This window comes from Eschrichtius robustus, chromosome 10, assembly GCF_028021215.1.
Source record: "Eschrichtius robustus isolate mEscRob2 chromosome 10, mEscRob2.pri, whole genome shotgun sequence".
NCBI lineage: Eukaryota > Metazoa > Chordata > Mammalia > Artiodactyla > Eschrichtiidae > Eschrichtius > Eschrichtius robustus.
The window spans coordinates 95,185,789-95,211,561 of NC_090833.1; the positions used below are offsets into that span (position 1 = coordinate 95,185,789).

At 37.2% G+C, this 25,773-nt stretch overlaps 1 protein-coding gene across 1 annotated transcript in view; it reads left to right on the forward strand.

Annotated features, from left to right (window-relative positions):
- Window positions 1–25,773, forward strand: part of ZNF169 (zinc finger protein 169) — a 60,934-nt gene that overhangs the window by 9,971 nt on the left and 25,190 nt on the right. The window contains exons 2-4 of the mRNA XM_068553711.1: window positions 2,797–2,884; window positions 19,982–20,108; window positions 20,593–20,688. Of these exons, the coding sequence (XP_068409812.1) occupies window positions 2,852–2,884; window positions 19,982–20,108; window positions 20,593–20,688 (256 nt within the window). The 5' untranslated portion in view covers window positions 2,797–2,851. The remainder of the gene's footprint in view (window positions 1–2,796; window positions 2,885–19,981; window positions 20,109–20,592; window positions 20,689–25,773) is intronic.

The window sequence follows — 25,773 nt, forward strand, 5'->3', positions numbered from 1 at the left end:
ACTGTGATTATGATTGTTTCTCTTTTCCACTCTGTCATTTTTTTCCTTCATGTATTTTTTCCAGTCTATGACTTGACTTTTTGTTTTCTTGCCAGTATCTTTTGCAGAACAGAAGTCTTTTAATCCTAACAGAATCCACCTTATCAATATTTTTCTTTCATTGGTTGTGTTTTTGGTGTTATATCTGAAGAGACACTGCCAAGTCCCTGGTCACCTAAATTTTCTCCCATGTTATTTTCTAGGAGTTTTATAGTTTCATATCGTACCTTTAGCTCTGCTATCCATTTTTAAAAAATCAATCAATTAAGTAATTAATTAATGGCTGTGTTGGGTCTTCGTTGCAGTGTGCAGGCTTCTTATGGTGGTGGCTTCTCTTGTTCTGGAGCACAGGCTCTAGGCACACAGGCTTCAGTAGTTGTGGCACGCAGGCTCAGTAGTTGTGGCTCACGGGCTCTAGAGTGCAGGCTCAGTAGTTGTGGCGCATGGGCTTAGTTGCTCCGCGGCATGTGGGATCTTCCTAGACCAGGGCTCGAACCTGTGTCTCCTGCATTGGCAGGAGGATTCTTAACCACTGCACCACCAGGGAAGTCCCTGCTATCCATTTTGAGTTAATTTTTGAGGAAGGTGTAAGGTCTGTGTATGTGTATGTTCACTTGTTCCAGTACTGCCCATTTATTGAAAAGATAGTCCTTTCTCCATTAAATTTTCCTTGCTCAGTTGACTTTATTTATGTGAGTCTATTTCTATGCTCTCTATTCTGTTCCATTGATCCATTTGTCTATTTTTTAAATTTATTTTTTGCCAATACCACACTTTCTTAATTCCTGTAGCTTTATAGTAAGTTGCAAAATCTGGTCAGGTCAGTCTTCTGACTTTGTTGTTCTTCAGTATTGTGTTGGCTCTTCTGGGCCCTTGCCTTTCCGTATAAACTTTAGAACCAGTTTGTTGATATCTTCAAAGTAACTTGCTGGGATTTTAATGGATTGAATGTATAGATCAAGTTGGGAAGAACTGACATCTTAACAATATCAGGTCTCCGTATCCATAATATGGACTATCCATTTTATTAGATCTTTGATTTTTTTTCAGCAGAGTTTTGTAGTTTTCCTCATACAGATCTTATACAAAATTTTAAAAGATTTATACCTAAGTATTTCATTTTTCTGGGTGCTAATGTTGTGTTGTTGATTTCAAAATCCATCTGTTCATGGCTGGTATAGGAAAGCAGTTGATTTTTGTATATTAACCTTGTATCCTGCAGCTTTGATATATCACTTGTTCTAGAAATTTCTTGTTGATTCTTTGGGATTTTCTGCATAGACAATCAGGTCATCTGCAGACAAAGACAGTTTTATTTCTTCCTTCCCAATGAGTATACCTTTTATTTCCCTTTCTTATCTTCTTACATTAGCTTGGAATTCCAGCACGGTGTTGAATAGGAGTGGTGAAAGGTGACATTCTTGCCTTGTTTTTGATCTTAGTGGATAGCATCTAGTTTCTCGGCATTAAATATGATGTTAGTTGTAGATTTTGCACTTTTAATTTAAGCGTAGCCACAATTATTTGCAGAGAGTATTAGCACAGCCCATTTTTAGCCTAATCCTAACAAAATTAATATTGATTCTTTAATGTCATCTAATAGCTTATCAGTGTTCATATTTCCTTGATTGCCTCCAAAATGTCTAAACAAGGTCCACACATTGTATTTGATTGCTGTGTCACTTAAGTCTTCCTTTTATTCCATAAGACCTCCCTCTTTTTATGCTATTAACTTGTTGAAATCTTCATATTTTAAAAAAATTGCAAATTATGTCAGTTCACCCTCAGTACTTCAGCATCATTTCTTAATAATGACTTGTTTTTCTCTATATCCAGAATATCGTGATCCTACCTAACAATATTCACAATAATTATCTAACATCATCTAATACCCAGTTCATTTGAATTGGCCTTCATAGTCCCCAAAATGTTTTTCAGTTCGTTTGTGCAGACTAGTCAGTCAAGGCTAATAGATGACATCTGAAGAATGGTTTATCTCTTAAGTGGATTTGCATTAAGGACAATCTCTCCTCTTAAAAATTTTGTCATGAAATTGACTTGTTGAAGACCTAGGGTATTTTATGACTGCCCATTCTTAAATTTCAAGTCACATTTCAAATCTTGGGTATATAAGTGAAGAGGAAGGTGCAATACTCGGGATATTAACCCTTTATCTGATACATGGTTTGCATCTATTTTCTCTCATTCCATAAATTGCCTTTTCACTTTGTTGTTTGTTCCCCAGAACAGAGTCACAAAAAAACAGGCAATTCTCCCTCTCCTGCTTATGGTTTCTACCGTGCTTCAAGTCCCCCCGTCCCCCAAATCTACATTCTGTCCTGAGCTGTAGTGGTCTTTCTGTTTTGAATTTCCTAGGCCTTGTCCTTTGGCCTCAGGGCTGATGTGGATGGGGAGCTTCTATTTTCACTATGATAGGTCACTTTATTTCTCAATGTGAATGCTCACCTGTGGGCACTATGAGGCCCTTTCCTCTTAATAGAGTCCACACAGTGACTTAATAGAGTCTCATCCAGCTGCTGGGGCTGTGGACTTCATTTCCCAACTGGAGATTGGGACTAAACCTGCTGCTGGCCCAGCTCTGGGAGCCTTATTTACAGGACACTGGTTAAGAGTGGATGACTCTGATGCCGTCTGCAACCTGCCTTCCTTACCTCCTTCTTGCCTCTGCTGAACTGGGAGGCTGGATAGAAGGGTACTTCTCCCAAGCACCCCCTCACTTCTCTTCTCTTTCCCCAGCTCTGCCTCTGCAACTTGACTCTTCTCTAGGAAGAGCACTCAGCAGACCAAGAATATGGCCCCAGGGCTCCTGACAACCAGGGATGAGGTGAGTCCTGAAATTTCTTCCTAGCTCTTGCAGGATGGACCCATTACCTTTTCTTGTCTTGGAGCTGCCTTGTTGGTACCTAGCCCTGATCTTGGAGTTGTGGTTCATCTTACCTGGAGCCTTTTCTCAGACTCCTCTGCTCCATTCATGACCTATGCATTCATCAAGTAGTAAAGTGTTATCAACGCAGTTAAAACACAATCATGCTTATGTGCCCAGTGATTCCCAAGGCTTAAAAAAGGAAGGAAGGCTTTCAAGGAAGGAGCTGCCTGAGCTGCCCCTGACAGATTTGGCAAGTTGAAGAGCTGAGGGAATGCATTCCTGTGGGAATGTGGCTGGAAGCCTAGCACGTCTCAGAGAGCAGGTGACCTGCAGGCTGTCCCTCATCATATGGGAAGCTTGGAGCAGTCAGTGGCCTTTCGTCACATCATTTTTCTCTGTTTAGAGGTGAGGATGCTGATCTGCTGTCTGCTGGTGATTCATGGGTAGATTTAGTTTGGCTGACCCCATGCTTTATATTTGGGTTTTCCACACTTAAAAATTGGAAGATTACACCTAAGTCCTGAGTCCACACTCTTGGTGTGTATGACAAGTAGCTGGAGCCAAACGGCATCTCCATGGTGTAGTCACACCCCCTTGTGCCTCTTAACCCCACGGCTGAGGTGCCTGATTCATTCATTACTTGCCTTGCCCCTGAAGGCTTTGCTTTCACCCCCTCTGAGCCTGGAAGGAAGTAGTTCAGCCAGAATCCTGAAAGCCAGGCTGAGGAGTGTGGACTTGAACCTGGAACAAGTTCGGTTTTGAAGGATTCTGAGAAGGAATTTGCCATAAATAGTAATCGAATGAATGTATGTCCTGAAGGGAAGATTTTCTAATCCCTGAGACTAGGCATATTGTGAACTTCACATAATCAAATGGAGTTAACATTTACTGACCACCTAAACAGATGCCAAGTGGGATGCTTATGCTGATTATATCAATTACCAAAAATAGTGTCAGTTGGGCTAATTAAGTTTTGCTTTGCCTGTCCTAAAAATATGACAAGTGTAGAATTTTTTTGTAAGATCTGAACTTGATCTTAATACTGAGCTCATATAGTGGATATTTGTCTGTTACTGTATCAGTTAAAAATGATTGGTTTTGATGTTATCAGATATCGTTGAGGGCTGTATGTCCCTCAGTTGTCAAATCTTTTATACCTTTGAGAGAAAATGTTTATGTAGTGCATGCAATTCAGAATGTTCACGGGGCGGGGGTGGGGGGGAGCTTTTCTTTTGTATGTTTCACTTTACCATTTCTGATGTTAATAGAGAAGCATTCTTGGCCAAAATGGAACATTGCTTTTCCTGTCCCTATTCTGCCACTGCCTGTGGGATCCTTAGCACACCCTGAATCTTATCCTATCTATGACCAACATCTCTCAGTGTACATTTTTTTCTTTTATTCATTCATGAAAAATTGATTCCAGGGCACGAGCATCTGAGTAGGTTTGTTTTTTAAGATGAAGTTTCCGTATCTGCAAATGTAAGACACTTATAACATAGCTGTTTCATAAATGGACCCAATCTTAACTTACTTTGAAAGTACAAAAGAACAAAGGGGTTTGTTTGTTTTTATGTTTGTTATTTGAGGCATAGAAATTATATATTTTAGGGTTCTTTAAATTCCATTTTCAGGTACTTTGTTATATGTCAGTTCTGAATTATATAGAATATTCTGACCTATATGTACATCATGACATTTAGGCATTTTTTCCTAAGGGCTTTTACCCAAGAGGAGAAATTGAAATATGCATTAGAGTTGTGACATAGAAGGGGGTTGTACCTAGAGGCTATTAACTGGTAGGAAATTAGCACTCTTTTATTTAATCTCAAAAAATTTTTTTGAATGTCTGCTGTGTGCAGGAGTCTTTGATGGTTTACAGACAGTGTTACCTATAGCAGAGCCTCCATTCTTATAAGACTTCCAACTTTTTTAGGGGTTTACCTATCACTGGAATTAAATATTTTGAAAAGTTTTCATTGACATAATAATTCATTTCCAATAAAATGTGCCCTTTTAAAGAGTACAATTCAGTAGATTTTAATATATTCACAAAGTTGTGCAACATTCACCACTATCTAATTCCATAATGTTTTCAGACCCACCCCCACCCCAAAGAAACCCTGCACACATTAGGCGTCACTCCCCATTCTCCCCTCCCCCAGCTCTTGACAACCACTAATCTATTTTTATAGATTTGGTTGTTCTGGATGTTTCATATAAATGGACTCATATAATATGTGGTTTTTTGTGTCTGTTTTCTTTCACTTAGCGTAATATTTTCAAGATTCATCCGCATTGTAGCCCAAATCAGTAATATTTCATTCTGCTTTAAGGTTGAATAGTATTCCATTGTATGGCTATGAAACATTTTGTTTATTCATTTATCTATTGCTGGACATTTCAATTATTCCTATCATTTGAATTTAATTAATATTTTTGGTCTGTGTGCATCTGACTGATTTTAATGATAAAATTGTAGTGTATTAAAACTAATGACTACCCCACTGTCATACCTTTAAAGCAAAGAAACCACAAACATTCATATTGAAATCAATGACTCTACAGGTTAAAAACATTCACAGATTTTCACTATTCCATCCCACTGTTTCTCAGTCATTGGAAATTTAACCTGTTCTCAATGTTTGAGAACCTATTTCTGTAGGAAAGTTTGTTCATGAAATGAATTTTGGACTTACCACAAAATATGGCCAAGTGAAGAGACATGAGTGTTTTAAATCATATGAGCTACAACTCTATAGTAGAGTATCTGTGTTCTTTTGTCTGCTTTCAAAACCATCCACAAGATGCTCTAACACCTCTGCTCTCTATTCTACCACTAGCTTACCTTTCCCTCCTGCCAGATGTTTTACCCTACCCATATCATAGGCTTTATCCCTCTCCTGCTCATGGCATCTGTGTTCCCTTCCTCCCTACATACCTCATCTTGATTCTTAGTCCTCTGCTTTTTCCTCAACTATTCTGAATCTTACTCATCTTTTAAATTTTAATTTTTTTTGATACATAGTTTACATACCATAATTCACCCTGTGGATGAAATTATCAGACAAGGACTTTAAAGTCTCTACATTAACTATGCCCAATGAGGAAAGGAAAACATAGCACTCACTATCAGCTATCAGATAAAATCAACTTCAAGACAAAGGGAAAGAAGACCATTTCGGAATGATAAACGAGTCACTTCATCAGGAGAACATAAGAGTTATGTGTGTATATAACTGTTCAAAATAACAAAGCTTCAAAATAATTGTCAGAATTAAAGGGAGAAAAAGGCCCCCCTTCGAGTAATTGATAGAACAACTAGGTAAAAAATTAGTAAAGACATAGATGATCTGAAGAAAACTAGCAACTGTGTTATCCTGGTTGATAATTATAGAACACTGCACCCTACAACTGTAGAATACACATTCTTTTCAAGTACATTTGGTATGCTCACCAAGACAGACTATATTGGGCGTCTATAAAGGAAGTCTTAATAAATTTAAAAAGATTTAAAGAATACAAAGTATATTCTATGACTCTAAGAGAATTGTATTAGAAGTCAACAATAAGATAAATTTAAAATATTGGAAATTAAACAACACACTCTTTACTCATCCTTACATCAAAGAAGAAATTGTAAGAGAAATTAGAACAGAGTGATGATGGAAATACAACATATCAAAGCTTGTGGGAGGCTAACCTGGGTAGTTCTCCCTTGCCAGCCCTCTAGCAGTGCCCTCCACCACTTCTGGGGCTAGGGTCTCTGTGCTAGCCCCACCCCTGGCATCCAACTTGGAGACCCGTGCAGTGTCCCCAGAGGGACTGAGAGGAAGACAGAGTATTGCTGATTGGGCCCCCATATTCTCTCTCTCACTTGGCTTTCTGTTCTTTGTTGGGGAAGCTCATGGTCTGTGATTTGATGATGAGGTTACAAGGATTAGCAGTTGGGAAGTGACTGGAATGAACACCCCAGTGTCATCACCTGCTTGCTTTCTTAGACTGGGATAGAGGCAGCTACATGTGGCCACAGTGCTAGCTTGCCAATCGGCTGATGAGCCACTCTGGACTTTATCTGAATTACTTTGGTATCAGGCACATTGCACCCAAAAGCAAGATCTCCTTTGCCTAATGAGAAAGAACTTCAGGACAGAAACATCATAGGCTCTGCCTTCAGTGGACTAATGTTGAATAGGAGAAAATTCATGTATACAACCTAAATCAAAACAGGCAGTTCTGCAATAAAGATGGAGACAAACCATCTTATTTTGTGACAGAAGAAATCTCAGATAATGGTTCCTTCTTGGTAGTGGGGATGGTCTTGAGGCATGGTCCTTGGGAGCCTGGTTTGGGGAAAGCTTGTAACACTGGCTCAGGTTAGATTCCTCCAAGACCCTCCCTGAGGAATTCTCTTGTATTTCTGGCAAGTGACCATGCCTCCCCAAATTCTGCAGGAACAAGAACCAAGGGATTTGATGAGTGTAGGAGCAATGTCCGTCTAAACTCAGACTTTCCTACAAGGAGAGTGATACTTCAGGAAGAAGAACCCACAATTGTGTCATTTATGGCAGAGGCTTCAGATTCAATTATGAACTTGGGCAACATCAGAAAATTCATTTTGGTGAGAAACCCTATGTGTGTGATAATGGAAGTAAATGCTTCACTGAAAGCTCAAAACTTACTCAGTATCAGAGGATTCATACTGGAGAGAAACTTTACAAGTGTACTGAATATTTTAAAAGCTTCAGTCAAAATTCTAATCTTCAGCATTAGAGATTTCACACTGGAGAGAAACCCTATGGATGTAACAATATAGGAAAAGAAAGGATTTAAATCCATCTCAAATCTCTTTCAGCACCAGAGCATCCATTTGGGAGAGAAACTTAAAAATCTGGTAAGTGTGAGATAGATAGCCTTTAATTAGAACTCATACCTTGTTCCACATAGGCAAACTTACAAACTCATAGGGAGAAGCCCTATGAGTGTAAGGTGTGTGGGAAATCCTTTATCTGTAGCTCATATCTAACCCAACACCAAAGAATCTACTTCAGAGAGAAGCCCTACAGATGTGATGAATGTGGGAGGGGCTTCTGTTTGAACTCAGAACTTGGCCAGCACCAAAGAAGTTACAGCATGGGAAAAAAGCCATACAAATGTAGTATCTATAGGGAGTGCTTCAGCCAGAGCTTCTACCATCATTACCACCACAGAATCCCTACTGGTGAGAAACTCTATGGATGTGTAAGTGTGGGAAAGCCTTTTGTGAAATTGCAAATTCAGCATCAGGAAGTTTATACTGGATAGAAACCCTCTGTATTAGACTGATAGGGCTGCCATAAAAGAGTATCACACACTAGGTGACCTAAACAACATAAATTTTATTTTCTCACAGTTCTGGGGGCTGGAAAATCTAAGATCCAGGTGCAGCCAATTCAGTTCCTGGTAAGGATTCTTCCTGGCTTGTAGATGGCTGGCTTCTTGCTGTGTGTTCATATGGCAGAGACAGAGTTCTGGTATCTCTTCCTCTTATGAGGCACCATTCCTATTGGATCAGGGCCCCACCCTTATGACCTCACTTAGCCTCAATACTTCCTTAGAGGCCCCATCTCTAAATACAACCAAATTGGGGTTAAGCCTTCAACATAATTTTGTGGGACATAATTCAGTCCATGGCATTCCACCCCCGGCCCTTCAAAATTCATGTCCTTCTGACATGAACATACATTATTTCATCTTAACAGCCCCCCCAGATCTTAACTCATACCAGCATCAACTTTAAAGCCCAAAGTCTCATCTAAATATCTAAATCAGATACAGGTGAGACATGAATAAAGGTACCATTTATCCTAAGGTAAAATTCCTCTCCAGTTGTGAACCTGTGAAACCAGGCAAGTTATGTACTTGCAAAATAAAATGATGGACAGGAGTAGGTTACACATTCCCATTCTAAACGAGAGAAATCAGAAGGAAGATAGGGTGAAGGATTCTAAATAAGTCCAAACCTAGCAAGGTAAATTGTATTAGATCCTAAGGCTGGAGAATAACCCTCTGGTTTGATGTTCTACTCTCCAGGCCCACTGGATTGGCAGTACCCCTTTGGCCCAGAGGGGTGACCCTGCCTCTGTGGCTTTCTGAGAGGGCCCTGCTGTAAGCAAGGAGTGGCAGCCTTGCCCCCTGGGCCTGTGGTGGGATTAACAGCCCTGACAACTTACGAATAGCCTCTCTTTCCTTGAAGGATAATGCATATTCACACTCTTCCTGTTTCATCCCATTTTCTGTGCCTACTTTAGTCACAGTGGCAGTGTTTTTGTGGGTATACTTCCATCTTTTCCTGGCTTCTGCTGAGATGGCTGATTAAATTCATGGTTCACACCTGTACTAATTACCTTATCAAATTGTTCAGACATGCCCTCAGTGCTCTCCTCAGAACAAGTTTTCTCTCTCTTTTTTTTTACAATGTAGATAAGTTAAGAATTTTCCAATCTTCAGTATGGGTTCGTTTTTACTTAACAATTACTTCTTCAATTCATCTCTCTTCTTTTACATTTTACCATAAGTAGTCAGGAGGAACCAAGCCACTCCTTAACACTGCTTTGAAATCTCGGTTAAATATCCAGTCTCATCACTCACAAGTTCAACCTTCCACAGAACACTAGAACAGAGTTCACTCGAGTTCTTTGCCACTTTATAGCAAGGATCACCTTTCCTCCAGTTTCCAGTAACCTGTTCCTCATTTCCATCTGAGACATCACCAGAATGTCCTTTAACATCTATATTTCTGCCATCATTTTTTTCATTATTTATGTATTCTCTAAAAAGATGGAACTTTTCTTTTCAGCTCTTCTCTTTCTGAGCCCTCATAAAAATCACCTTTAATGTTTGTATTTCTACCAACAGTCCCTTCATGTCAATCTCAGATTTTTCTAGCATGCACCACAAAATTCTTCCAATCTCTACCCATCATACAGTTTCAAAGCCATGTCCACAGTTTTAGGAATTTGTTACAGCAGCACCCCACTGTCAGTACCAAAATCTGTATTAGTCTGCTAGGGCTGCCATAACAAAATACCATTGACTGGTGACTTAAACAACAGAAATTTATTTCTCACAGTTTTCAAAGCTGGGAAGTTAAAATTAGGGTACTGGCTGATTTGGTTCCTGGTGAGGGCTCTCTTCCTGGCTTTCATACTGCTGCCTTCTTGTTGTGTGCTCACATAGTAGCATCAGAAAGAGAGTAAGCTCTGGTCTCTTCTTCTTATAAGGTACCAACCCTATCAGGGCCCTACCTTTCTGACCTTATTTAACCTTATCCCTTGCATGCCATATCTCCAAATATAGACACATTGAGAATAAGGGGTCAACATGAATTTTGAGAGGACACAATTTAGTCCATAGCACCCCACAAATGTTATGAGTGTGGAAAAACCTTTAGTCAAAATTCACAACAAGCATCAGAGAGTACACAAGTAAAAATTCACAGGGGTGGAGAGAACCCTTAAATACAGTGAATGTGAAAGTCTGGATTTGTTCAGTGTCAAGAAGACTGATAGAGGGAGAAAGGCCATAGATACAAGTGACATGTAGGAAGCTTCAATGTGCTAAGCCCATATGGAGCCTGACTCCACATCAGAGTGTTGACACCAGGAAGCGTAAGGAACATGAGGAAGATTCTGATGATACTCAGTGTATGTAAGATCATGAGAGCCCTGTGAATAATCTCTTTCCAATTTGTTGAAAGTATTAGTCTGGGCCATCTACTAGGATATGGAAAGTGCCCTTGGAAACACATCTCCTTAAAAGTGACTTTAAATTTTTTTGTTGATGTGAAATTCACATAACATAAAGTTAGCCGTTTTAATATGTACAATTCAGTGGCATTTAATACATTCACAGTGTTGTGCAACCATCACCTCTATCTAGTTCCAGCATTTTTATCATTAAGCAATCACTCCCTATTTGCTCCTCTTCCAAGATACTGACAACCACTAACCCTCTTGTGTCTCTGTGGTTTTACCTGTTGTGGATATTTCATATAAATGGAATCATACAATTAAGAAAAAACTTTGTGATATGAAAAATGACAGAGTAAGAGAAATCCATGATCGTACCTGCTCAAAAGCAACTAATGGGCTGCCAGAAACTGTCAGAATTAACTTTTGTAAAACTTCGGAATCTAGTCAAAACTGGAAGATTTGGTGAAGAAAGAAGCTCCTTAGTTTGTGGCAGGAGAGTACTGTGGCATTTTAAACTGCCTGCCTACCAACTATCCATGAGGAAGCCCCAGCACAAAGACTTTAAATCAACTATCTTAAATATGCATAAAGAGCTAAAGGAAACCATGGAAATGGAACGAAAGGAACTAGGTCAACAATGTTTGAACAAATAGAGATTATCAATAAAGAGAAATTATAGAAGGGAACCATATAGAAATCTTGGAGCTGCAAAGTACAATAACTGAAGGGAAAAATTCATTATAGGGGTTCAACAGCATATTTAAACAGGTAAAATTAAGTCTGTGCACTTGGAAATATTTCAACTGAGGTTACGCATTGTGAGGAACAGAAAGGAAAGATTAAAGAAAGATGAACAGAGCTTGAAAGACCTGTGCGACACCATCAGGTTTACTTACATACACATAATGGGAATTGCAGAAGAAAAGGGGAGAGAGAAAATTTCAAGAAGTAATATCCAGAAACTTCCCAAATTTGATAAAAGAATAAATCTATACATCCCTGACACTCAACAGACTCCAAGTAGGATAAACTCAAAAAGATCCACACCAAATTGTCAAAACCCAAAGACAGAATTTTGAAAGCAGCAAGTGAGAAGTTGTTTGTTACCTACAAGGGACCCTCAAATAGATTAACAGCCAATTTCTCATCAGAAACCATGGAGGCCACCAGTAGAGAGATAACACATTTTAAGTCTTGGAAGAAAAACTGTCAACTAAGAATGCTATATCTGGCAAATTATTCTTGAAGAATGAGGGAGAAATTAAGATGTTACCAGATAAAATCTGAGAGAGCTCATTAACAGTAGACCTGCTCTACAAAAACCCAAAAAACAAACCAAAACAAAACAAAAAATTCAAGCTGATTTGAAAAGGACACTAGATAGTAACTCTAAACCATAAGAAAGAAAAGTGAACACTAGTACAGAGGCTTGTGTAAAAGCCAGTATTATTGTGCTTTTTGTTTGGTTTATAACTTCTGCTTTTTCTATATGATTCAGGCAAACACAAAAAATATACATCTGTGTTAATGGGCATACACTGTATAAAGATGTAATCTTGGACAATTACAAAATAAGGGGAGAGGAATGGAAAAGTATAGGAGCAGAGTGTTTGTATACTATTGAAACTAAGTTAGTAGATTTTTACAAGTTTAACATGTTAACATGGTAACCACTAAGAAAATACTTAAAAATATACAGAAAGTGAAAGAAACGATAAAAGTGAAAAAATACAAGAAAAAAATCAATAAATATGTTAAAAGGCAGTAATGGAGGAATTGAGGAACAAAAGATATACACAGAAAACAAAAGGCTAAATGGCAAAAGTAAATCCTTCCTTTTCAGTAATCACATTAAATATAAATGGAATAAACTCCCCAATCAAAAGGCCTAGGTTAGCAGTTTGGATTAAAAAAAACCCCAAGATCTATACATATACTGCCTACAAGAGACTCACTTTAGATAATATGGACATAAAGAGATTGAAAGTAAAAGGATGGAAAAAGATATTTCATACAAATAGTAATCAAAAGAGAGTTGGGATGGCCGTATCATGAGACAAAGCAGATTTTAAATTAGGAAAAGATAATAAAATGAAGAAAGACATATATTGATAAAAGGTTCACTGCAGAAATAATATATAACAATTATAAATATAAACATAACCTAGCAATATAGTCCCAAAATATATGGAGTAAAAATGGACAGAATTGAGAGAAAAATAGGTCTACAATAATGGTTGGTGATTTCAATACCCAGCTTTCTATACTGCATAGGGCAGCCAGACAGGAGATCAACAAAGAAATATAGAACTTGAACTACACTGTAAATCAGTTTCACCTAACCCAACAACAGCAAAATATATATTCCACTCAAGTGCACATGGAACGTTCTCCAGGATAGACCATATGTTAGGCCACAGGTAAGCCTTAAGTTTGAAATGATTGAAATCTTACAAAGTAACTTTTCTGTTCACAGTGGAATGAAACTAGAAATGAATAACAGAACTTTGGAAAATTCACAAATATGTGGAAACTAAGTAGGACACTCTTAAACAACTAATGTGTCAAGAAGAAAAATCACAAAGTAGAAAATACTTTGGGAGACAAATGGAAATGAAAACATGACATACCAAAACTTATGGAATATGGTGAAAACAGTGCTTAGAGGGAAATTTATAGCTGTAAATGCATGTATTAAGGGAGAACTCAATAACCTAACTGTATAACCTATGTAACTAGAAAAAGAAGCACCAAGTAAACTCAAGCTAGCAGAAGGCAGGAAATAATAAAAGAGCAAAGACAAAATAGAGAATAGAAAAACGATAGAGAAATCAACAAAACCTAAAGTTGGTTCCTTAAAAAGATTAACAAAGTTGACAAACCTTTATCTAAATTGACTAACAAAAAAAAAGACTCAAGTTACTAAAATCAGAAATGAAATTGGAAACTTTATTATCAATTTTTAAAAAATATAGAGGATTATAAGGGAATACTGTTAACAGCTGTATGCCAACAAATTTGCTACCCAAGGTGAAATGGACAAATTTTGAGACATGCACAATTTATCTCAACTGACTCAGGAAAGAATAGAAATTATGGATAGATCTATAACTAGTGAGGACATTGGAGCAGTCATTAAAAAAACCTCCCAACAGAGAAAAGCTCACAATGAGATGGCTTCACTTGTTAATTCTACTAAATATATAAATATATAAAGAAGAGTTAACACAAATCTTTCTCAAACTATTTCAAAATACTGGAGAGGACACTTTCTGTCTCATTCTGTGACACATTGCTCTGACTACAGAGGTCTCAGACAAAGACACTACAAGAAAAGAAAACTACAGGCTAATATCCCGTATGAATATAGGGGCAAAAAATCCTCACCAAAATGCTGTAACTCATGACCAAGTGAGATTTACAGTGATGTTTCAAAATATTAAAATCCTGTAATATACTTCATTCAGAGAATGAAGGATAAAAACTGCATGATCATTTCAATTGATGAAGAAAAAGCACTTGACAAAATTCAGCACTCTTTCATGGTAAAAACATTCAGGAAACTAGGAATAGATGAAAACTTCTTCAACATGATAAAGGCCTTATATGAAAAATCCACACTAATGTTGTTCTTTATGGTGAAAGACTGAAAGCTTTTCCCTGAAGAACAGTACAAGATAAGGATGTCAGCTTTTGCCACTTCTGTTCAACATAGTACTGGCAGTTCTAGCCAGAATAATTAGACAGAAAAAGAAAAGGCATCCACATTCAAAAAGAAGTAAAATTATTTCTTTCCTCCAGACATTATCTCAAATCTATACAACCCTAGAATCCACAAAAAAATTGTTAGAGTTAATAAATGAATTCAGCAAAGTTTCAGGACACAAAATCAACACACAAAAAGTCAGTTGTATTTATGTACGTTTTCAAAGAACTATTCAAACAGGAAATATTTTTTAAAATCCCACTTATAATAGCATCAGAAATAATAAAATATTCAGTAATAAACCAAGCAGGCAAAAGCCTTGTTCACTGAAAAGTGCAAAACATTGCTGAAATTAAAGGAGACCTAAATAAATGGAAAGACTTCCCATGCTTATGGATTGGAAGACAATATTGCTAAGATGACAGTAATATCCAAAGTGATCTATGGATTCAATACAGTCCCTATCAAAGTACCATTCGTGTTTTATATAAATAGAAAAACCTATCCTAAAATTCATTTGGAATGTCATAGGACCCTGAATAGTCAAAACAATCTTGAAAAACGAAAAGAAAGTTGGAGGACTCACTCTGCTTGATTTCAATACTTAGCTCCAAGCTACAAACAGCGGCAAAACAGTGTTATACTGCCATAAGTATAAACATATAGATCAGTGGAATAGAACTGAGAGCCCAGAAAAATATCCCTCTTACATATGATCAATTGATTTTTGACAAGGATGCCAAGACTCTTCAATTGAAAAAGAACAGTCTATACAAGTGGTGCTTGGACAACTGGATATCCAGAACTAAAAGAACACTCTTGAGAAAAATGAAAAATTAGAAAGCCTCTGCAAAGAAATAGAAGATGTAATGAATAAGCATATGGAAATTTCAGAACTGAGAAATACGTACCTGAAAGAAAAAGTTCAGAAGATGGGCTTAAGAGCAGATTGGAGGTAACAGAGAAATTATTGAACTATAAGATGGAATAATAGAAATTACCCAATCTGTGCAACAGGAAGAAAATATACTGGGAAAAAGATGAACAGAGTCTCAAGAATTGTGAGAGTATAACAAAATATCTAACATTTGTGTTACTGCAGTTCTGGAAGAAGAAGCAAAGAAGGGCAGGGTTGAAAAAGTATTAGAATAATTAATGGCTGATAAGTTCCTAAATTTGGCAAGAGATGTAAACCTATAGATTCAAAAAGCTGAGTGTATCCCAAACATGATAAGCCCACTGAAATCCACGCCAGGATACATTATAATGAAACTCCTGAACACTAAAAATGAAGAAAACATCTTGAAATCAGCTAGAGAAAAATAACACATTTCTTACAGAGGAAGAAAACTATTAGAATGGTAGTGAATTTCTCATCAGAAATGAGAGTCTAGATGGAAAGTGGTGTGATGTTTTTCAGGCACTGAAGGAAAAGAATTGTAAACCCCAAATCCTGTATGAAATGAAAATATTTTTCACAAATGAAGAGGAATCATTAAAAAAAGATACATCATGCAGACATTAATCAAACGAAAGCAAGAGTGGCTATATTAATATCAGGTAAGATAGACTTCAAAGAAAATTACCAGATACAGAGGGTGATAAATTGGTCAATTCACCAGCAAGACATAGGGATGCTTAATGTGTATGCATCAAATAACTGAACTTCAAAAGATGTGAAGAGAAAACTGAAAGGAGAAATAGACAAATCAACAATTAGAGACTTCAACACCTTTCTCTCAATGTTATATAGAATAATTAGACCCCAAATCAGTAGGAGCTCAACAACGCCATCAACCAACAGAATCTAATCAACATTTACAGAACATTCCACCTAACGATAGCAAAATGCATATTCTTACAGTCAGCCCTCCATATCCATGGGTTCCACATCTGCAGATTCAACCAACTGCAGATCAAAAATTAAAAAAAAATTTTTTCCAAAAGTTCCAAAAAGCAAAATTTGAATTTGCTGTGTGCCAGCAACTATTTACATAGTTTACATAGCATTTACATTATATTTACAACTATTTACGTGGCATTACAATGGATTAGGCATTATAAGTAATCTAGAGATGACAAAGTATACAGGATGATGTGTGTAGGTTATATACAAATACCATGCCATTTAATATACAGGACTTGAGCATCTATGGATTTTGGTATCTGAAGGGGGGTTCTGGAACCAATCCTCTGTGGATACTGAGGGATGACTGTATGAAGATAGATATATTCTGGGCCACAAAACAACACATGAAACAAAAAAATTTGTTTACCTTAATGAATTAAAAAAAATTAAATCATGCAAAGTATGTTGTCTGACCACAATGGAATCAAACTTGACACCAATAAGAGAAAGTTAACAGAAAAATCTCTAAGCACTTAGAAAATAACACACTACTAAATAATCTGGGCATCAAAAATGACATCTCAAGGGAAATAAAAACCTGCATGAAAGTGAATGAAAAGGAAAATATGAGATATCAAATTATGTGGGATGCAGCTAAAGCAGTCATGAGAGAAAAACCTGTAGCATTAAATGTATATGTTAGAAAACAGGAAGTCTCAAGTCAATAATCTAGGCTTCTGCCTCAAGAACCTAGAAAAATAAGAGCAAGGTAAACTCAGAGGAACAAAATGGAAGGAAATAATAGTGATAAAGGCAGAAATCAATGAAATTGAAAATAAAAGGAATAGAGGAAATCAGTGAAATAAAGAGCTGGTTCTTTGAAAACAATAAAATTGACTAAACTTTAGCAAGACTAAGAAAAAAAGGGTAGACACAAATTACCAGTATCAGGAATGAAACAAGGGGTATTACTACATACTCTGTAGCCATCAACAGAATATCCACCCATAAATTTGACAATTTAGATGAAACGGGACTGGTTTCCTTGAAAAACAAACTGTTGTACTTTAACTTGACCAATATGGAGTAGATAATTTGAACAGAGCTATAACTATTAAGAAAATCCAATTTATAATTTAAAAACTCCACAAAAGAAATTTATAGGCCCAGGTGATTTTACTGTGGAATTCTGCCAAATTTTTAAAGGAGACTTAAACACCAATGCTACATGATTTTTGTTTCAGAAAATAGGAGGGAACACTTTCTAATTCACTTTATGGATATTATGCTGGTAATAAAACCAGACAAGGATAATAGAAAAAATGAAAACTACAGGTCAACATCTCTCATGAATATAGACATGAAAATCCTTAAATTATTAGCAGATTGAATTCAACAATATATAAAAATAACTGTACACCATTATCAAGTGTGATTTATTCCAGGGACACAAGACTGGTTTCATATTTGAAACTCATTCAGTGTAATCCCCCATATTAACAGGCTAAAGAAGAAAGACCACATGATTATATTAATATCAGTTGATTCAGTACAAGCATTTGGCAGAATTCAATAACCATTTGTGGGGGAAAAAAAACACCTTAGAACAATAGAAACAGGGGAACTCCTCTACTTGATTAGGGACATCTACAAAAACATCTATAAATAACATTATTTTTTTTTAAATATAAAATATACATATACATAACAAAATTTTCACCATTTTAAAACGTCCAGTTCATTGGCATTAAGTTCATTCACACCATTGTGCAGTCATCACCTTTCTTCATTTCCAGAACTTTTTCATCTTCCTAGACTGAAACTCTATCCATTATATAATAACTCCCCATTCCCCACTCCCCCCAGCTCCTGGTAACCTCTGTTTGACTTTGTCTCTATGAATTTGCCTATTCCAGGTACCTGCTATAAGTGGAATCAAACAATATTTGTCCTTTGTGACTGGCTTATTTCACTTAGCATAATGTTTTCAAGGCTAATCTCTGATGTAGCATGTATCAGAATTTCCTTCCTTTTTAAGGCGGAAAAGTATACAGTTTTTTGTATATATGTACTACATTTTCTTATCTATTTTTCTGTTGATGGACATGTGGGTTGTTGCCACCTTTGAGCTATTGTGAATAATGCTGTTATGGGCATTGGTGTATGAGTATCTGAGTTCTTGCTTTTGATTCTTTGGGGTATATACCGAGGATTAAAATTGCTGGATCATATGGTAAATTGTATGTTTAACTTTTTTTTTTTTGTATGTTAACTTTTTGAGGAACTGCTGAACTCTTTTCCAGAGAAACCATACCATTTTACTTTTTCCACAACAATGCACAAAGGTTCCAGTTTCTCCAATCCCTCCCAAAACCTGTTTTTTTCTGTTTCTTTGGTAATAGCTATCCTAATGGGTGTGATGTGGTATCTTTGTGGAACAGTATTCTTAATGCTTTGAGACATTATGTTTTCCTCCTCATATCAAGAACAAGGCAAAGATGTCTGCTCCCACCACCCTTATTCACTTTTGTGCTAGAAGTTCTATAGTAAGGCAAGACAGGAAATAAAATACATATAGATTATAAGGAAAGAAATAAATCTGTCCCTATATGCAAATACCATGATTGTCTATATAGGAAATCTTAAGGAATCTAGGAGAAAAAAAACTCCTAGAGCTAGTAAGTGAGTTCAGCCATGTTGCAGGATTCAAGATAAGCATACAAACAATTTATTTCTATATCATAGCAATGAACAAAATCTATATCTTTTTTTTTTATTTAGGCTTTTTAAAAAATTTATTTGTTTATTTATTTTTGCTGTGTTGGGTCTTCGTTTCTGTGCGAGGGCTTTCTCTAGTTGCAGCGAGCGGGGGCCACTCTTCATCGCGGTGCGCGGGGCTCTCACTATCGCGGCCTCTCTTGTTGCGGAGCACAGGCTCCAGACGCGCAAGCTCAGTAGTTGTGGCTCACGGGCCCAGTTGCTTCGCGGCATGTGGGATCTTCCCAGACCAGGGCTCGAACCCATGTCCCCTGCATTAGCAGGGAGATTCTCAACCACTGCGCCACCAGGGAAGCCCCTATATCATTTTTAACTGAACTAAAAATACAATACCATTAAAATCACTAAAAAAAAGAAAAATGAAGGAATTTTTAGGTATCAGTTTTTAAACAAAACCTACTTAGGATTTGTATGCTGAAAACCACAACATGCTGATGAAAGACATCAAAGAACATCTCAGTAAATGGAGAGACATCTCATGTTCATAGATTTGAAGAGTCAACATGGTAAAGGTGTCAGTTCTTCCTAAATTGATATACAGTTTAATGCAAATCTTGTCAAAATTCCAGCAGGGTTTTTTGGTAGATATAGAAGAGATTATTCTAAAATTTATATGGAAAGGCACATGCCCTAGAATAGGTAAAATATCTTTAAAATGAAGAATAAAGGGGGAGGAATCACTCTACCTGATTTCAAGACCTACAGGATATCTACAGTAATCAAAACTGTGATTTTCACAGCATCGTAGACATAAAGATCAATAGAATAGAGAACCCCTGAATAGAGCCACCAGCAATGTGGGAGAAGGATTAGTAGTCTTCAACACATGGCAAAAGGGTTCAGGTTGAAAGCAGGATCTATCTTATCTATCTCACCCGCATGCCCCACGCTAGCCTTATTGCTGCTGTGGCCCTGGTTAGTAGCTTAGGTTAAGTTGACTAGTGGGCATGGGTGGCTTCTGGGTGAGCAGGGATGTGTTTGTGTTACAGACATTAATGGCCTTCAAGGATGTGGCTGTGGCCTTCACCCAAAAGGAGTGGAAGCTACTGAGTCCTGCTCAGAGGACCCTGTATCGGGATGTAATGCTGGAGAACTACAGCCATATGGTGTCACTGGGTAAGGTTGACCTGTCTCATGTCTCAGACTCTGCCTGTGGGCATCTTAAGATTTTATGGAGCAGCCACCATTCTTTGGGCTCAGAAAGAAACATTTTCCCTACACCCAGAGAATGTCTGGATTCTATACAGTTGGAAATAGTGAAGTTATGTGTGTGTGTGTTGCTGGGGGGGGGGATATGATGTTGCATTTGCAGGCCTCTTCCAAGGCTGGGCCCTCCTCCAAAGTGATCTTGCTTCAAATGGGTTAATATTTGTATTTACTCAAGCACAGGGGAGAATCATATACTGCCTTTAGATCCAGGATTCCTCCCTCCCCTTAGTCATCTTTTCTCAGCATTCAGAGAAACTTTGTCCCCCTCCACCCACCCTGCCATGCTTCCCTACCCTCTTAGTCATTGCATTCCCCGGCTGAGTCCGAGTTCTGTGATAGCCTCTTAAGTCACTAACCCAAGATCACCTTGGTTTTTTTCCCCTGTGAGTAGGAATTGCCTTTCCTAAACCAAAACTCATCACACAACTGGAGCAAGGGGATGAGCCCTGGAGAGAGGAGAGTGAAAGTCTTCTGGACCTTTGTCCAGGTAAGTGGGAAACACCAGGCAGACAAGGAGACAAGGCAGTGAGGCGCTCAGCAGGTGAGGAAAGAGGAGCATCTGTGAGCTTCTGGGGAGAAAGCTCTTCTGCAGGCCTCCCTTCTATGCTATTCCACTCAGCCCAGAGAGGGCTTCCCTGGCAACCCCCTCCTTCCTCCCCCAAAAGAGCCACACTCCGCTCATTTGGTGTCCCTTGTCCAGCACTTCTAGGATCTCCCCATTCTTGAACTTTTGTTGGTTGGCCTGACCTTTAACATAGCACTTATCCTCTGAGACTAAGTCATCTACCCTGCTAGATTCTGTCCAGTAACCTGGTAACGTTTTTGTGCATCGGTTCTACCCCGTAAGTTCCCATTACTTTGTTTCTTCGATGATGGGTTATTTAAGATTACAACAGGGTGTGAAGAATTATACGAGTGCCAATCTGCCTTCCCTGCAGCCTAAGAAATAGACCATGATAAGACGAGGTGACAACCCCCTGGTTGTGTCCCACTCCTCCCGCCCCTGAGAATCCGACTTCTGCATTAGCATGCCCATGATTGCCTTTAGCCTTTTAACCATTCAGCAGGTCTTTCAACCATATAGAGAGTTGTTTTGCATGTTTGTAAACTTCTCTGCACATAGTATCATATTGTATACCTCCTTCTGGAACATGCCTTTTCACCAGTTTTATGTGAGATTCATATTAAAAAGTGTAGGTTTAGTTTATACTTTTAAAAATGGTTATATATGATTCCATTATATGAATATTTTAATGCAGATGAATTATCTTGTCCCTTCTTTTGGACATCTGAGTTACCTCCAGTTTTTGTCTATGAAATAACGTTGCTGTATATTCTTGCTACCTCCTTGGAAACACATGCGAGAGTTTCTCTCAAGATGCATACCTAGGAGCACAGTGGCTGTTTCATGGGCATGGGTAGCCTCAACCTGATTAGATTTTGCCGCATTGTGTTCTGAAGCTGTTCAACACCATTTTATACTCCCAGCAGCAGTGATGAGTTCTTGTTCCATATCCTCACGTTTTTCACCCATCTGTTAGGTTTGTGGTGAAATCTCATATGGGTTTTGCTTTCCAGTGAGCGTGAGCATCTCTTCCTGTGTTGATTGACCATGGTGTTTCCTTGTCTGTGATTTGACTGTTAAGGGTATTTCCCTACTTTTGATTTGGGCCATTTCTGTCATTGACTTGTAGAAATTCCATACACATTCTGGGAACATTTAGGTCTTTAATCCAAGTGGAATTAATTTTATGTGAATGTTGCGAGGTAAGGATAAATTTCTGCCTGACTTTTTTTTTTCATTCTTTTATTTTCAACATTCCTGGCATTTTATTTTTGTTTATTTATTTATTTATTTATTTGCTTCTAAATACAACCATATATCTGTACTTGTACTTTACAGCAAACTCAGTGCTTTTTTCTTTTTTAAAAAAGAACTATTATATAAACTATAATTATAGTATAATAGAAAAATGTTATTATGGTATAATAGTTAAGGGATAATTATAAGGTATATTATCAAAGTGTAATAAACTACATATATTTAAAGTGTAGAATTTGGTAAGTTTTGACATCTGCACAGCCATGAAACCATTGCCATGATCCATATCCTAAGCATACCTTTCACCCCAAAGTTTCCTTGTGCCTCACTGTAATCTCTATCTCCTGCCTCTCCCAGTCCTCCCCTTCCTCCCATACCCAGGCAACCACTGATCTGCTTTCCATCATAGATTTGTTTGCATTTTTAGAATTCATATAAATTGAATCATATAGAATACATACAGGATTCTTTCACTTAACATAATTATTTTGAATTTTATCCATAATGTTGCATGTATCAATAGTTCATTTCTTTTTATTGCTGAGTAGTAATATAGATATCACAATTATTTAGCCACTCACCTGTTAAAACAAATTTGAGTAGTCTCCAGTTTTGATGAATACAAATAAAGCCTGTATGAACATTCATGAAAAGTCTTTGTGTGAACATACGCTTTCATTTCTTTTGGATAAATACCTGGGACTGGAGTGGCTGGGTTAGATGATACAGGGTATATTTAACTTTTTATGAAACTCACAAAGTGGCTGCACTATTTCACATTTCCACCAGCAGTATATGAGAATTCTGGATGCTCCACATATTTGTCAACACTTAGGTATTATGATTTTAATTTTAAGCATTTTCATAGCTATATAGTGGCATCTTATGTGGTTTTACTTGACATTTTTCTAATGACTAGTGATGTTGAGAATCTTTTCAAGTGCTTATTTGCTATCTGTATATCTTCTTTGGTGAAATGTCTTCTCAAATCTTTGGCCCATTTGAAAAGTTGGTTTCTTGTTTTTATTATTGAATTTTGCAAGTTCTTCATATATTCTGTATAGAACTCCAGTATCAGATATTTGATTTACAAGTATTTTCTCTGTGGCTTGCTTTTTATTCTCTTAATAGTCTCTTTCAATGAGAATTTCTTAATTTTGTTGAAGTCTAAGTTTCAATTTTTTCTTTCATGAATTTCACTTTTGGTGAGATATTTAAGAAATCTTTCCCAAAATGAAGGCCAAAAAGAGTTTTATATATTTTTTCTTCTAAAAGTTTTATAATTTTTACTTTACATTTAGGTCTATATCTTGAATAAATTTTTATACTTGGTACCAGGTCTGGATTTAAGTACAATTTTTCTTTCTTTCTTTTTTTTGTATACAAATATCCAATTTTCCAGCACCATTTATTGAAAAGACAACCCTTTCTTTACTGAATTTCCTGTGCACCTTTGTGGTAAATCAGTTGTGTATGGGTCTATGTCCAGACTCTTTTTCACTCCTTTCTTTATCTATCTTGATGTCAATACCACATAGTCTTTTTTTAAGTTAATTAATTAATTTGTTTTAATTTATTTATTTTATTTTATTATTTATTTTTTGGCCACATTGTGTCTTCGTTGCTGTGTGCAGGTTTTCTCTAGTTGCAGTGCGCGGGCTATCTCTAGTTGCAGCGAGCGGGGGCTGCTCTTCATTGTGGTGTGCAGGCTTCTCATTACGGTGGCTTCTCTTGTTGCAGAGCATGGGCTCTAGGGCACGTGGGCTTCAGTAGTTGTGGCTCACGGGCTCTAGAGCACAGGCTCAGTAGTTGTGGTGCACGGGCTTAGTTGCTTCGCAGCATGTGGGATCGTCCCAGACCAGGGCTTGAACCCATGTACCCTGCATTGGCAGGCGGATTCTTAACCACTGTGCCACCAGGGAAGCCCTATTTATTTATTTTATTTATTTTTTGGCTGCATTGGGTCTCTGTTGCTGTGTGCGGGCTTTCTCTAGTTGCGGCGAGTAGGGGCAGTGTGTGGGCTTCTCATTGCGGTGGCTTCTCGTTGCGGAGCACAGGCTCTAGGCACGTGGGCTTCAGTAGTTGCAGCATGTGGGTTCAGTAGTTGTGGCTTGCGGTCTCTAGAGCGCAGGCTCAGTAGTTGTGGCGCACGGGCTTAGTTGCTCTGTGGCATGTGGGATCTTCCTGGACGAGGGCTCACACCCATCTCCGCTGCATTGGCAGGCAGATTCTTAACCACTGTGCCACCAGGGAAGTCCCAATACTATGTAGTCGTGATTACTGCAGCTTTATAATAAGTCTGGAACTTAGTATAAATCCTCTAACATTTTTTCTTTTTTCAAGTTGTGCTAGATTCTTTGCATTTCCACATGAATTTTAGAATCAGCTTGGCAATTTTCACAAAAAAAGCCTGCTGGGAGTTTGATTGGGATTGAGTTGAATGTACATCAATTTGAGGAGAATTTACGTGTAAATAATACTCTGTCATCCAGTATATGAACACAGTCTATCTCTCTATTTTTATGGGACTTCTTAATTTTTGTCAGCATTGTTTTGTAGTTTTTCGTACACAGGTCTTATGCATCTTGTCAGATTTATCCCTCTGTGTTTCATATTTTTGATGCTATTTAAGGTACTTTAAAATTTCAGTTTTCAATTGTTTGTTGATAGTTTATAGAAATACAATTAATTTATGTATAATGATCTTTTTTTTTTTTTTTTTTTACACACACACACTGTATTTTATTTTTACAAGAGATAAGTAGACTGACACCAAGCATTGTACATGGATGACCACAACAAAAGCACAAAAGCAACAATGATTGCAATTACCAAACATGAAGCACACTCATACTATGTCATAATATTGACATTCAGTCCAGTAATCCTCCACTGTAACAGCTCCTTTACTTTGCAGTGAAAATTGATTTGTATATTCTTTGCCTCTTGAGTCCTTGTGGGATTTTTTTTTTTTAATTCAGACAGAAAGTCACAAAAATTATACTCATCCTCATCAGTTCACTCAGTCCCATGTAATTAATTTTTTTTTCATCTTGATCTTTTGTTAGCACTTTTATGAGTTCATCAGTTTTTCATTAGAGTTCTGAAAATGCTTATTCATTCAGTTCAGCAGTACAGTCAGTTACCAGAAACCTGTACTTGTCAGGGTCTTTTCCATGAATTTCTTGAAGATGAAACCCTTTTATAGGAACATATTTGCAAAAGCATCAGAGTACACCCAGAACTGTCTGTAAATGACAAAAGACTTAAAAATGACCACTGTTAAAGATTTGATGAAAGTTCATAATAATTCAGTTGACAAGAAAATTAGTTATTTCTGAGATACACATTTTAAAGTAATAACTAGGATTATGACTTATAACATTATACCAGAACATATAAGATTTTTAGAAATTTCATGTAGTGTCTGAAACATTTATATTAACATATTTCCATACATATTTCCATACAAATACAAATATAAGATTTTTAGAAATTTCATATAATGTCTGAAACCTTTATATTAACATATTTCCATACAAATACAAATATAAGATTTTTAGAAATTTCATGTAATGTCTGAAACATTTATATTAACATATTTCCATACAAATAACCCAATGAAAGTTTAGTATTAGTTGTTTTGTTTGTTGTTTTATACTGCAGGTTCTTATTAGGCATCAATTTTATACACATCAGTGTATACATGTCAATCCCAATTGCCCAATTCAGCACACCACCATCCCCACC